Below are 15,692 nucleotides of genomic sequence, written 5' to 3'. Positions count from 1 at the left end.
ATGGTCCCCAGTCCCATGGATGGACCACTATCACCTGAAATTCCGCCTAAACATTGATGACAAAGACTTGCATATCAAAGACTTAAGACTAGTGTGCAGGAAAACGAAATCAGAGCTCTTCTGGAACGCAATGACAGAGTCTCTCCCCCCCCTCCATGAGCAACACCACATCAATGGTAAACAACTGGAACAAAACCATAACTAACACTCTAGACACCATTAACCCCTCTACATCTGCGCAAAATAAAAACAGACAGGAACTTACCATGGTTTATGGATGCATTAAGAGCAGACAAACAACTATGCAGACGATTGGAGAAAGAGCAAAGTGCCGGAGCACAGAACACAATGGAAAGCAGCAATAAATAAATATAAAGTCAATATTTCTGAGGCCAAGAAAAACCACTGCGCCAGCAAACTAGGAAACAAAAAACTGTTCCTCCTGGTACGACAATTAATATCCCCGCCAAACCAAGAATCTGCAAACTAGAGAATGACATGGTGGCTGTTACCCGTGGGTAGCCACAGGTTACCCACCAAAAATGGTAAGGGGGGAGGGGGAAAAAGTGCTCACTGTGGGTACGGGGACAAGACCATCCACCACCCCGTGGAGCAGTGAATGGCCTTGTCCCTGCAATTAAGGGAGGGAACGTGCATGGTCGCCAATTGCACATGACCCCCTCCCTCCTTCTTATTTACCGAATCTGTCTATCTCCCTCCCTCCCCCTTACCTTTGCGGCGCATTTTAAGTTTACAGAATAACTTGCTCAAGCCACCGGAGCCTGGCTGCCTGCAGTTGCATGCGTCTGTGGGCGGAAGCTTCTCCTCTGACGCAACTTCGATTGCATCAGAGGAGAAGCTTCTGCCAGCAGGCGCACACGTGGCTTGAGCAAGTTACTCTGTAAACTTAAAATGTGCTGCAAAGGTAAGGGGGAGGGAGGAAGATGCTCGGACCGCGTGAGGGGCGGTGAGGTGGCAAGAGGGAAGGATGGTGGTGGAAAGGAAAGTAACAGACGCTGAAGGGGGGTGGAGAGGAACAGACACTGAAAGGAAGTGGGGAGAAGACACTGAAGGAAAATGGGGAAGACAGAGTGGGGAGAAGACGCTGAAGGTGAACAGAGAGTGGGGAGAAGATGCTGGAAGGTAAGAAGACAGATGCCAGACTATGGGGGGAGCGTAGGGAAGAAGATGGGTGCCAGACCAATTGTGGGGGGTGAAGGGAGAGGCACAGTAGAAGAGCAAATGGAAGACACAGAGAGAAGACAGACAGTGGATGAAAAGAATTGAATGAGAAGATGAGGAAAGCAGAAACCAGAAAACAAAGGTAGAAAAAAAAATTCTATTTATTTTCTTCTTTTTTTTTCTTTTTTTTTTTTTTTGCTTTAGGATAAAGATGTATATTAGTTGTGTTCATAAAAATTTATAAACAAAGCCATGCCAACTGAACATCTCTTTCTCTAGTTTAGCAGCCAGAACTTTGATTTATAAGGAAGGAATAAGCTAAATATTGCAGTACTGAGGCTTGTATGGATGCTACGGGGATAGTAGTCGTGGGGAACAGTGGTTGCGGGGATGAAATTTGTAGGGTGGGGACAGTGGTCACTGTGACAGGGCGGTGACAGGGACGGTGGTAGCAAGAAACGAGGACAAATTTTTTTCCCCATGGCATTCTCTACTGCAAACCACACAAATAAATTGTCAGCACAGGCTCTAGCAGACTTCTTCCTCAATAAAATCAAATTGGTCCAAACAGAGGTTGCAAAGTCAACCATCCCAAACACTCTCCAACTCAACCCACCTGAGCACTCTGAACCCATAAAAGCTGACCAGATCTGGACCTCCTTCACAAATCTCTCTATCCATGATACTAAAAAACTGATATCAAAACTATCTACATGAGGCAGCCCCCTAGACCAGTGTTCTTCAACCTTTTTACACCCGTGGACCGGCAGAAATAAAATAATTCTTTTGTGGATCGGCAAACTACTAGGACTAAAATTTAAAAACCCCATTTACGCCCCATCTCCGCGAGCCCGGTACCCGCAAACCATCTGATCCCATTTGCACAAGCTGCAGTTATGATTTTATATTGAACGTATTTTATTAAAGTATAAAAAGAAACAATATTTTGAACAATTGTGATTTTATAAATACAAATATACAGAGCACGGACCAACAAAACCCCTGTCTCTCTTCCCCTTCACATATATCCCCTCTACTATCAAGAAAACTGAACAAGCCAAGTTATAGAATGCTACATAGAAATATCATGCTAACAGAATACTGCAGTCCCCAGTTATGTCTCTAGCAGGATATATATTTCAAATCTGATATATTCTAATGACAAAATAGAAATAACATTATTTTTTCCTACCTTTTCTTGTCTCTGGTTTCTGCTTTCATCTTCTTTTCACTCTTTTCCTTCCAGCATCTGCCCTATCTCTTCAATCCAGCATCTGCCCGTTCCATCCAATGTCTTGCCTCTCCCCCTTCCATATGTATCTGACTTCTTTCTATGCCCCTTTTCCCTGTCCATCCAGCCTGTTCCTCTTCTCTCCTTTTTACATTATTCATTCCAGCTTCACTGCCTTCTTCATTTTTATCTCTCCTACACCAGATCTAGCATCTTTATCCCTCTCTCATTTCTCTGCTGACCCCCTTTCCAGCATCAATGTCTCTCTACTTTCTCATTCCTCTCTCTCCCCCTTCCCTCATCTGATCTCTCCATTCCATCCTGACCCCTTCCTCTCCTGTAATCTCCCTGCCAGCTGTTTCCTTCCTTTTTTCTTTCTCCCTTCCCTCCTTCCTTTTTTTCCTTCTCCCTTCCCTCCTCCCTCTATCAAACATTAACTCTCTTCCCATCCCTTTCCCTCATCCCCTCCCAGCAGCATCTCTCCTTCTTATCCTTTCCCTCCTCCCTCTATCCAACATTAACTCTCTTCTCATCCCTTTCCCTCCTCCCCTCCCATCAGCATCTCTCCTTCTAACTCTCTCCAAGTCCAGTAACAGCTCTCCCTTTATCCAACAGCTTCCCAGCCTCCTACAGTGGCTTCCTCCCCTTCCAGCAGCTCTCAGTACTTGCCTGTAGGAAGTTGCCGGTAAATCACTGCCCTGGCAAGTAGGAGAGCTGGTGGGAGGGGAGACAGCCACTGTGAAGGCTCCCCAGGATCTTGCTCGCACACGCTGACCATCTCCCTCCACCTGCACCTGAATCTGCAGCTCTCTCCGTTCTACTCACAACTTCCCCGCGGCCCTCTTCAGCAACTCGGCAGGGGCGGCGATCAAGACAGGCTGCCGACGTGGGGACCTTCACTCTCTGAGTCCCGCTTATTTTGTTTCAACTTCTTGTTTCCGAACAGGCGAGATTCACAGAGGGAAGGCTCTGACGTCGGCAGCCTGTCTTGATTGCCTGAAGCTGGGAGGAACCACAGTCAGGAGGAACCGCAGTCAGCAGGAAATTTAACTGCCGACTTGATCTCGCCAGTCCTGCGCGGACCGGCCAAAATTTTCTGCGAACCGACATCGGTCCGCAGACCGGCGGTTGAAGAACATTGCTCTAGACAACTGCCCCGCATACCTTCTTTCAAATGCCCCTGCTAAATCAATGCCTGGCTCACTAATCTTCCATATAGCTCCCTGAACCAGGGTCATCTATCCAAAGAAATGGGAAAAATAGCTCTCACCCCTATGCCAAAAACAACCCAAGCCGGTCTCTCCATTGCCTCAAACTACAGGCCCATCGTTGGCGTTCCGTTATTCACCAAAATCCTAGAAACCCATATAAGTAAACAGCTAACCTCATACATAGAGCAACACTCCTGCCTTCACCCATCCCAGTACATCTTCAGAAAACAATACAGCACTGATCTCATCATCATCACCCTAATCACTAAAATCAAACAACTGCTAAGCACAGGAAGACAAGCACTACTCCAGTTTGATATCTCTGCAGCTTTCGACTCTGTGGCTCCTGACCAAATTATCAGAAATTGGAATAACAGGGACAACACTGAAATGGTTCACCGACTTCCTACAGAACTGGGAATATACGGTCAAAAAGGACGGAGAGTTCTCCATCCCATGGAAGGCATTCTGTGAAGTCCCACAGGGCTCCCTACCTATCCTATTTAACCTGTTTATGCACACACCCAGACACATCAAGCTAAAAGACGAAACTATGATATTGCGAGCAGCTTTTATAAATACTACACCAATTTTTATTCTTCGGTGGAGACTCCGGGGGGACCTGATGTAGGTGATTATCTAGCTCAGTGTTCTTCAACCACCGGTCCATGGACCAGTGCCGGTCCACAGAAATTTCCTGCCGGTCCACAGGGCCAGCACATGCATCAGGCCCAAAACAGTGTTCTTCAACCACCGGTCCACGGTGCGATAGATGTGGCGTTATTTTCGAGCCAGCTCCCTCTTCCTAACTGATTCAGTGCACAAAGCCACAGGCAGTGGCTCCTACGCGCGTCCTGCGCCTGAACCGGAAGCCTTCTCTCTGACATTGCAACGTCAGAGGGAAGGCTTCCAGATGAGGCACGGGACATGCAAGGTGCAATTAGTACTATTATGGGGCGGGGTCTGGGGTGGAGATTGGGTAGAGATGGGCGTGGTCTGGTCCACGACTTAGCCCAGTGTTCTTCAACTGCCGGTCCATGAACCGATGCCGGTCCACAGAATAATTATTTTATTTTGCCGGTCCATAGGTGTAAAAAGGTTGAAAAACACTGATCTAGCTGATGCTGCAGTGACCCATTTATCTTCCCCTGATCGGAGGCAATTGAACCAACCTATTCAGGGGAAAGAACTTCAGGTGGCAGTTACCCAACTTAAGAATTATACTTCTCCGGGTCCCGATGGATTCTCCTCTGAGTTTTACAAAATGCTTTTTCCCTCTTTGTGTGGCCCGTTGTACTATACAGCTGCATTAGCGGCGGGCACATTTCCATTGGCGCTAATCAGGCGTATGTTACGTTAATACCGAAGCCGGGTAAGCCAGACATGGATGTTGAGTCTTATAGGCCAGTTTCACTTGTCAATGTAGACATCAAGATCTTGGATAAAATATTGGCTAATCGGATAGCATTGCTATTGCCCAAATTGATAGTCCCACAAATGACTCAGATGTCATGAAAAGACAATGTATAAAATAATAAACACTTTCAATAATGATTGATGCTATGATATGCTATAATATGATATAAGGACAGCATAGGCTATTGAAAAATTCAAAATGAAGGAAAAAGCCTCAGAAAAGGGCCCTCCCACTTCCACCAAAGTGGTTTGTTAAAGGTGGTTGAGCGGTCGCCTCATTGGCAAAAAACCTTCAATGTAATAAAAGCCTTATGCTATACTTCACTAATGAAAAACAAAGATAGAAGAAAAACTTTTCAACTTATCTTCAGCTGATCAGTACACCAACGGTGGCCAGCGTTTCACAAATCAGCTGTCTCAGGGTATATCCCGACCGATCAGACCTATGGAACCACAAGAGAAAAACATAAGATTAAAAATCTATTCCTTTCTTTCTTGTGTATAGTTTTCAATAGCTCAGATGAAATCATAAGGACATACCTCTCAAATGGGATGCCGAAAACCGTCTCGCGCATCTGAAATGGCTTCCACAGGCTCGCTCTGAATTTGAACACTCCCGGTGGAAGAACGTCAGCACCGGAAGTGAAAGCGCGTCACAGAGACGCTGTTGCTGAGACAAGTAATTGTTATTGGCATACTGTTAAAAACTATGTTGATCCTAAAATGAAATGACACTCAAGTGCAAAAAGTGTCTAAATGTCAAAAACAGTGCGAACAACAAAAGATGTAAAGATCTAAAAGTATAAATATATGAGAATCAGTGCAATCGTCCCAAAGGGTGTTTTTGTGAGCAGTGAAAGACTCTTTTTTACTCAACCAACCGCTTTTATAAAGCGACCCCACCCCATATGTTTTATCCTATTCCCTCTTTTCCTTCTTCTTCTAATTATGTAACTTTTCCCCTCCTTTCCCTCTTACCCTCACTTTCAAGTCCATCTAGTTAATGTCCTTAATGTACACTTTCATTATCTTTTTTAAATATTTATTATCTTTACCTCTTTTTAAATATTTTATTGTAAACCGGCCAGATACTTGTTGATGGTCAGTATATTAAAAGTCAATAAACTTGAAACTTGAACTTGATTTGATTCCTTTCCTTAAAAAACACACAGTTTTTCAAAAATAATTATTCAAAGTCATCTCAACTGAATCAAATTGTTCTGATGTGTTGGACCAAAATTTAATAAAAATTTAATAAAAAGCACCCCAATCCAGTCTCTGATTCAAACCCACAGGCTCTTCACTGTTCAAAAGGTAAATCCAAAATTGTTCAGCTTGTAACAGTCGATGGGACCTGTTATTGACATCCTCACCGATGTGATCAATCACACAGCAGCTTAACTCATTAAACTTATGGTCATGTTCCAAACAGTGGACAACAAGTGGAGTTTGAATTTTATTGTTATGTAAACAGGGGCGCGTGGTCTGTCCCACGTAAAGCTTTAAACAAGGGCAGATGACAACATAAACAACAAAAGCAATGGTGCATGAAGTCAGATGTTTAAGACCAAAAATTTCACCCATACCGGGATGTATGAAATTGTTAGTTAAGTCCACAGTTACTTTACATGTCATGCACACTCCACACTTAAAGTGCCCAGTGGGTTAATTGATGGATTGAGACCAACTTGCTTGTGTGTTACTGACATCAGAAGGACTTAATAATTCCTTAAAATTTTTTGGCACGTGAACACAATCCAAAAATGTGTTTCAGCGAACATAGGGTGCAACTCCAAGATCTCCCAGTGTTTTCGTAAAATCCTTGTGATTGCATTCATTTTAGGTGAATATTGTAAAATGCACATAACTGTGTCGTCAGTGGTGGTTTTATCTCTTGGAATGAATAGAAGGTCCCTATTAAGAAACTTCACTCTCCTATAAGCCTTCTTAAGTATCGGACCTGAATATCCTCTCTTCTTTAATCTCGCATATAGATGATTACTTTTAGATTTATAATCAGTGATGTCTGAGCATAAGCGGCGGTATCTGAAAAATTGAGAAGTTGGAAGGCTGCGCTTTAGAGAAGTATAGCATAAGGCTTTTATTACATTGAAGGTTTTTTGCCAATGAGGTGACCGCTCAACCACCTTTAACAAACCACTTCGGTGGAGGTGGGAGGGCCTTTTCTGAGGCTTTTTCCTTCATTTTGAGTTTTTCAATAGCCTATGCTGTCCTTTCGTTAAACAGTGCCACTGGTTCTCATTGTCCGCAGATTAACTGCCATGGACACTGAGGTGGAGGGTATCTTGGTCAGCTTAGACACGGCCAAGGCCTTCGACCAGGTTAATTTGGCCTACTTATTTAATGTCCTCACATATATGGGAATCGCAGGCTGGTTTCATGACGTGGTTCGGTTACTTTATACGGAGCCCACAGCGTGCATTTTGGTAAATGGAACGCGAACCCCTTCTTTTCCCATAGCTAGAGGAACTAGACAGGGAAGTCCTCTGTCCCCACTCTTGTTTCTCCTCTATCTGGATTCCTTTTTGCGAACTATTATGCTGGACGATGTATAGGGTCTGCTGGAGGGTCAATCACAACTGCAGGTGTTGGCTTTTGCGGACGATTTGCTTCTGACCCTTGGAGACCCACAGCACTCTCTACCTAGAGCCTTGGAATTACTGGATGAATATAGTATGTATTCAGGCATTGTACTGAACAAACAGAAATCAAAGGTTCTGGCCATGACCCCGGAAATTCCGGGGAATTGGAGGGGGGATTTAACTTGGGTTTTAGATTATTTGACTTATTTGGGTATTCGAATCTCTCCAGATCTCAAACAGTTATACTGTATACTCTGAATGTCGGACCACTACTGACACTTATTAAACAGAAACCGCAGAATTGGAGAATTTATCCACTGTCTTTAATGGGGAAGATTGCATTGTATAATATGGTTTTGGTGCCATAGTGGCTTTATATCTATCAAATGATTCCTGTTTTATTGTCAGCTAAACATAAGGAACTTTGTAAATGTTTACGGCAGTATTAGTTGAATGGTAATCAGGCACGATTGTCCTTGTCTGCACTGATGAGGCCAAAGGATAGGGTGGCCTGGGACTGCAAAATCTAAAGTTATTGTCTCAGGCATATCAAATGAGACATTTAAACGATTGGTTCCAGAACACCAGACATTTTTCAGCTACCCCTCAAGAATTGACTGTGTGCTCCTTATCATTTCAGCTATTTGTTACACACTAAATATCTGCCTCCAAAAACATCATCAGCAAGGGACCTTCTGTTGCCACTGCACAGGTTGTGGAAGACATTGTGCAAGCATCTTCGTGTCCCTGCTACAGTGATGCCATACTTGTCTTTTTTGGGAAATAGAGACTTTGTTCCGGGATTGTCACCCTCTTCTTCCTCAGTTTGGAAAATCACTAACACACGCAATATATATTCCAGGTTGTTTACTCTACAGGATCCTTGAAATCCCTGGCTGACCTTGTTGGGGAGTTAACAATGGCAAGATCAAGACTGGTTCTCATATACACAGATGTCTTCTTACCTTAAATCCTTACCTCAAGATTGCCTCACGGACCGGCGCATGGAGACTTTTTCTGAGGCATTATGCTTATCAACGCAGGTGCAGATTCCTTTGAGGTATCACCATCGTCATCTTCAAGAGAGCCTGAGTGAACTGCAGTATGAATATTATGCGGATAAATGGTCTGCGGATCTACCTTGTGTGGTCACTGACCAAATGATAAAGAGTGGATTGCATCGAGCGGCCCAGATTTACCCCAAAGGTACTTTTTGATTGAAATGAATTATAAGTTCCTGTTATGACTCTTTAGGTCTCCGTACTATCTGTATAAGGTTGAAATGTTTGCATCAGATCAATGCCTCAAATGTAAATATTCTCCAGCCACTCTTGGTCACCAGTTTTAGACATGTCCTATGGTGACTACGTTTTGGAAGCAGGTACATTAGCATATTGTGGATATGTGGCATCATACTTTTGTGTTTGGACCGGAAATTCTGTTTACTTTAGACACTTTGCCTCGTCTTCTCCTAAAGGTTTTAGAGGATTTCTGGATCATTCTGTTTTGTTGAGAAAGAAAGTGACCCTGCATTGTTAGATCTCTTCTGACTCTCCTAATCTTGCTCATGATGGCGCACGCTCATGATACAGCAAGCATCTATGGAAAGATTGTTATTGACTTCTTTGGAAACCCCACCTGGACTGGTGTTTTGCTCTCGGTGGGAGCCACTTTGGTTCACTTTAATTTCTAGGGTGCAAAGTCATTTGTTAAATGTATAATCTTTTTTGGTCTGTGACACACTGGAACTGGATTACATTTTGGTTAATGATTAATTGAGCTAAATTGGTTAGCGTACCTTAATAAAAGGACCCCTAAGTATCTTAATAAAAAATTCAGCCCGCGTCTTAGCCTATGTTTTAGATTTCGGCCCCTTATGTGATTGAGTTTGACACCCCTTCTTTACAGACTTTGTGGTAAGGTCATACATTTAATTTGACTATTCCAGACCCATGGGGATTTAAAAAGGTTATCGCAGCGCAACGATGCATCTCAGATTTATGGAATAAAGTGCCTATGACACTGAAATTTGAGACCAATTATCGGAAACTTAGCAACTTTTGTAAAGCTGGATTTTTGGTCAGCTTTCAATGAGTTCAAATACAGTTAAGGTTGGATTTTTAATGGAAGTTCTGTTCTATGTTACTTTTTATTCTATAGAATTTATGATTTTAAGTTTTATTAATTTGTCTGGCCACCCTTCATTATCAAGAACAAGCAGCACAACCTAAAAGGAAAAAAAACAGTGAATTAGACACACACAGGAATGGGGAAACAAGCATGACCAGAAAGGTAAAGAAACAGATTATAAAGTTCTGCTCTGAAAAGAGAGGGTAAAAAAAGGGAGCAGCAACAAGGTGATATAGATACCCAAGCAACTCTGGGTGATGGGAAGACTGTGCTTTACCTGCTTGAGTGAAAAGTCAAGTTTTTTCAAGGAGAATTTGAATCTCTGGTAATTACCATAATATACTCAAATTTTAAGTAGATCCAAGTATAAAACAAGGAACCCCTTTTCCCCCAAAAAAGGAGGAAACAAGGTTGACAAATATAAGATGGGGGTTAATAGTCATGTGCCCTGCCCCTCTCCTCACTCCCCTGCCAGGCTCTGCACTCAGCCCTTGTACTCCCTGCCAGGCTCTGCATCCAGCCTCCCTCCCTCCCTACCAGGCTCTTCACCCTGTCCCACCTCCCTGCCCTGTTCTTCCTCTCTCCCAATGTACTGCAGGCCTCCACCGGACCTGCTGTATGACCTGTTGGGCTTGAACAGCAGGAATCCTTCCCTTCTATCGTGGTTGACTCGGGCAATTTTTTTTTATCTTCCTTCATTTCCCTCCCCCCTCCATGTACCCTTTTGAATCACTGGTGGTCCAGTGGTGTACCAGGCAGGATTAAGCTTTCCACACTCCTGCCCTGCGCTGAGCCCCTCCCTAAATGGCTGTTTCAAGTTCTGGCGGCCCAGTGGTGTCCTGGGCATAAACAAGCTTTCCTCGCTCCTGCCCAGTGCTGAGCCACTCGCTGAATAGTTGCCCCAGCATTCTAGGTTACCATTTCAAGAAGGATTCAAATGGCCATTTTGTCAGATTATATTGACTGTGGTAAACAATTGCCAGTCTTCTTGGAAGTGCATTCGACAAGTAGTGTGGCTTCTTTGGGGGTGAAGCTCAGGCGATTTCACCTGAGGAGATTTGTAGTGCAGTGATCTGGTCCACACTACATGTTTTCCAAGTTCTTTAGAATGGACATGACAGCACAGGAGGACACCGTATTTGCGTCAGGGTCCTCAGTGTTACAAGCAGGCAAAGAAGTCCCACCCTAGATTTTGGGGACTGCTTTTATACGTCCTTATTGTCCAGAATGACACACTTATTGCATTAGAAAAAGAGATTAGGTTCTTAACTTGCTAATATCTTTTCTAGTAGATAGGTATGCAATTCTGGAGCTCCACCCTGTCAGTTATATCTCCACTTGCTTACTCTCAATCAGATACCTGTAATTCAAGTCAAAACTGAGATTTTGGTGTCAGCTCTCAAGGGTATGAAGAATAATGTTTTGTTATAGCACATTGGGGAATGTTTGAACACCATAAATGTTTATGATTAGTATGGTTATTCTGAAGTTTGGATTATTCCATTGCAATGTTTATTTAACATGTTATACTTTCAGAGCAGAATAGCACTGTATTTTGAGGAGTCTCCCCATAGTCCTCCTCCTTATGTGTATCTATGTAGGGCTATCGTCTGCTTTGGTACAAACTGAAGGGTTCAGCAGAGCCCTTGGTAGGAGGAGTTGAAAACCTGGAGTGGATTCCTTCTCCATGGCTTGCGAGCTTGGGGAGAATACCCTACTGTCCAGAATGACACACCTATGTACTTGAAAAGATATAAGCATGGTAAGAATCTAATTTCTTTATCTTTTCTATTAGTCTTACACACTTGATTAATATTTGGAAAAGTATGTTTAAGTACAGGTAAGCATGTGGTAGTCAGGTGGTTTACTGATTCCTCTCTTTTTGTTGTTTCATTTTATTTTAGGTACTGAGAGGCCAGCAGTATGGAAGGAGTTGTGATGTTTGGAGTGTTGGCTGTGCCATTATAGAAATGTCTTGTGCTAAACCTCCTTGGAATGCAGAAAAACACTCTAACCATCTTGCACTCATATTTAAGGTAATGCATTATAGAAGTGGCTAAGCAGAAGTATAGAAATAAATGGGAACAGTTGCTGCATTTTAGTGTTCTTAAGTAAAACATTATACAGCCATTACTGACAAACTCAGAATGTGGTAGAAAAAGAATTACAATATCCACAGAGGGACCAGGGCAGCTACCAAACAATTCAAAATTCCCAACTCATCTTGCTGGCATACATGTGACTACTACACAAAAAAAGGCATACTAAAAAAAAAAGAAAAGAGAGAGAAAGACAGGGAATATAGGCTTGGAACTAAATGCCCCCTCAGAAATCGTCTCTACACCAGGGACTACTATCACACAGACCCCCTTCCCTGTCGCTAGCAAATAATACAGTGGGAGAAAAAAGCCAAACGGCATTTTTTTAAAAAATGTATGGATGCAGGAAAAACACAACAATGGTACTAGAAAGGATGGTGTGAAACACAAGTAAATATATAATTTAGCTGTGAAGTCTTCAGTGCATACATACAGTCCAGCTGGCACTAGATGAAAAACTTAACAAGGTGTGAAAACTTTACCCCCGACGTAGCTTTGGTGAAACGAGGGCCCCTTTGTAGAAAAAAATTACACCATAGAAACAATCTAAAGCTGAGACAGCATTTTTTAATGTGTTTTTGTTAAACTACTGTGTTCCAAGAAACTAATATATAGTGAACTTTAATCCTAATGAATCAAAAGGAATTATTTTATCTCAGGTCTTGAGTTTGAAAAGTGGAGCAAATCTTTTAAATATCCTTATTCAGGTACATGTCCACTTTTCCATTTTCTAGAAACATAATCACTTTCAAAAAGTAAGTTCTTAGTGGGGTTTTTTGTGTGCACACACAGATTGCAAGTGCAACAACAGCTCCTGGAATTCCCTCACATCTGTCTCCTGGATTACGAGATGTGACACTTCGGTGTTTGGAACTTCAACCTCAGGACAGACCTCCATCAAGGGAACTGCTAAAACATCCAGTCTTCCGTACCACGTGGTAGTAAATTGCATAACTGTATAGAAACGTGGAAAGTGATGCTACTGAATACAGAAACAAATCTTGCTTATGGTGCAGTTTGATGCAGAAGCAGCATGTGTTGGCCTTAACTAGATGACAAGAACTCAGCACCTGTTAAGAGTTCTTATTTATGTACGCATTCAACAAATCAAGATCTGGAACATAATTCAGTGTGCAAAATGTTTCTTCTTTTTGCAGAAATATGTAAACTGTGCCTTTTTATTCTAAAAGATCTTGACTTCTAATAAGAAAAACATGTTTTTCTTTTAAGGCTGAAAAGTTGTACGACAGAAAATTGCTATCATGTTGGAGCACTTTCTCAGCAATATTAGCAGCCGAAGGGCTCGGAATAAAGCAACCTCTTTCCGTTCTATCATGTAGCACAAATGGTTGAAAACACAGAGTTATTGTGTTGTCCTGGTCATTTTCATCAGCAACAAAATAAAATATATATAATATTTTGCAAAATGTGCTTAGGATGGAGCAGTAGAAACAGTAGTAAGTAATAAGTACTTAATAAAACCACATAGTGTGCCTGTATCATAAATATACAGCAGGTCTTTTGTGGTTTATGCATGTCTCACTGAAGGCCCATTCATTTCATGATTTTTTTAAAGCCCCATAGTTTCATTTTTAACTCATTCTTTTTAACATTCAGGGAAAGATTACTTTTTTTCTATTAATTTTATTTATGTTAATTACAAGGAGAAAGAGAAGGTTAGAACTTAGATGCATGCTGTGCATCACTGAATATTTCACTGTTGCTAAAACTTTTATTGTAGTTTGGATTCAGGTGCATTGCATTTGCTACAATCCAGTGCAGATAAGTTAGGAAATGAGAAATAATACTGCAGTATATCAGAAAAAACATGTTGACACATTTAAGCAATTCAGAGTCCTAGTAGCTGTAATGGTCTTGGAGGAACCTGGATTCTCTGTAGGTTGGAATAACTTTCAGTGGGCTGGGGTACACAACATCTGAAAAATGGAAAATGTATGTGACCTCAAGTCTGTTCTAGTACAGCATCTTTCTCACCCTGCAGAAGAATCCAGAGAAAATCAACATGACTTGTTCAGTTCTGGTTTGAGTCTTCTTTCCTCTCCATAGAACCATAATTTTAGACAGGTCTAAATTTCAAACCAAAACCACTCTGTCTTTTCTGTGAAATGCCTGTGTTCATGTGCATTATTGATTTTTTTGCATTCAATCTGCTGTTTTCCTTCTGCCATACATCATTTGTTTTAAGTTGGTATACAGTTTGATAAATGTATGTTTTAATATTTTTAAATCCAGTGTAGAAATTACTTTTTTTTTGAAAAAGTGATTTCAATAACATGAATTTACTTGAAAACAATGATGGAGGAGACTATATGGTTTAAGCTTCACCTGCATTTCCTTACAGAGAAATGGTTTTTAAGGTGGGTTTTGGCTTCTGATACATGTTTTATTGAAGGAAAAGGGCAGCTGCTGTTGTGCTTACTTTCCCTATTTCATTGCTGGTGAATCTTTAAAATATGGAATATGTATAGTCTTTTCATGGAAATGTTAATTTTAACTCTTCAGGAGCCCACTTGTATTTCCATATTATGGAAAAGAATTGCTCTCAAAGGCTCAGGACAATAAAATAAGCTACAATATGTTTATAAATGTACAACACAAATTGGAAGACAAAAGTTCAAGTATCCAGGAATGTGATATTGTTTTCCATTATAAGCAACATCACTAAATATGAATGTATATTTCTTTCTGAAATGTAACATTCCTTTTTATTTTTGACAGACTTTTGGCAATCTTTGAAGAGTTAAAAATATTACCTAAATGTGAAACTTGGTAGCTCTAACTGTATTATACTTGATTATTTGTTGGGGGGGAGGGATTTACCACTTTACAAATTTTTTTTAATGTCACACACGTTTCTTCCAAGTCGTCATGTGCAAGCTTTAAAAGATGTACTCTTGCCATTTATATATACTGGAAGATCAATCATCAGATTAATTTTTATGGCAGAAATTTAAACTGATGAACCTCAGCTAATCAGTATTACGCTGTAGATTAACATACCTACCACACTTCAAACTCAGACTACTTATCAATGTCAGAATGCATTTTGTTTGAGTTTGTTTCTCTCAGCTTGCTGGTCATTGTGGTGGGTTTTTGTGTGTGGTTTTTTCTTTTTTTTTTTTTAATTAAATGCTGATGTGATGTATTCTTATTTTCGTTGGATCAAAGCTGGACTGAAAATTGTACTGTGTAATTATTGTTATGCTGTTCTTAATGTTTGGTACTTTTTAAGTTGTAAATAACGTCTACTGCTGTTTTCCAGTTTCTACTACCTCAGGTGTCCTATAGAGTTTCTTCTACCAAAGTTCACTTTCACAAGGAGATTCCTAAGACTTCCAGGGCTTAAGGGCTAACTTCTATTAGCACCTTATTGTGCAAGCAAATTTTACAGAAATCTCTGGGTTAAGAAAATTTGGCTTAAATGTATCCTCTGTTATTTTAAATATATTGAGATATTTTAATTATTAAAAGTTTTTACCCCATTGAACCAATTTTATAGTATAATTTGTACCTATTTTTGGTGATTTTTTTTTGTCTTTATAGTAAATAAAGTTTTTGAACAAATGTAGTGTGTCTAAATTTGAAGTAGACTATATTAATCAAACTATATTAGTGCATTTGTCCATTGTGCAGCTGTACCATAGGACCTGTTTGCATATTCACTCAAGAGGTTTTCTGAAGATTTCCAGGATTTAATTTTTAGACAAAATAGAACTTGAATTTTTCACTCCCAAACAAATGGCAATGTTTAATTTATGGATATAAAGAAATTAGTATGTCCATATTTTCCAAAATATAT

The 15,692-nt window shown here is 41.0% G+C and overlaps 1 protein-coding gene across 1 annotated transcript in view; it reads left to right on the top strand.

Annotated features, from left to right (window-relative positions):
* The window catches only part of MAP3K1 (mitogen-activated protein kinase kinase kinase 1), a 212,254-nt gene extending 196,803 nt beyond the window's left edge, over positions 1 to 15,451 (top strand). Inside the window, exons 17-18 of the mRNA XM_033957630.1 lie at positions 11,678 to 11,809; positions 12,665 to 15,451. Of these exons, the coding sequence (XP_033813521.1) occupies positions 11,678 to 11,809; positions 12,665 to 12,814 (282 nt within the window). The 3' untranslated portion in view covers positions 12,815 to 15,451. The remainder of the gene's footprint in view (positions 1 to 11,677; positions 11,810 to 12,664) is intronic.
* Positions 15,452 to 15,692: the final 241 nt, after the last annotated feature.

This window comes from Geotrypetes seraphini, chromosome 1 (assembly GCF_902459505.1).
Source record: "Geotrypetes seraphini chromosome 1, aGeoSer1.1, whole genome shotgun sequence".
Classification (NCBI taxonomy): Eukaryota; Metazoa; Chordata; class Amphibia; order Gymnophiona; family Dermophiidae; genus Geotrypetes; species Geotrypetes seraphini.
The sequence above is the reverse complement of the archived record's forward strand: the minus strand, read 5'-3'. Positions and strand labels throughout refer to the sequence as shown.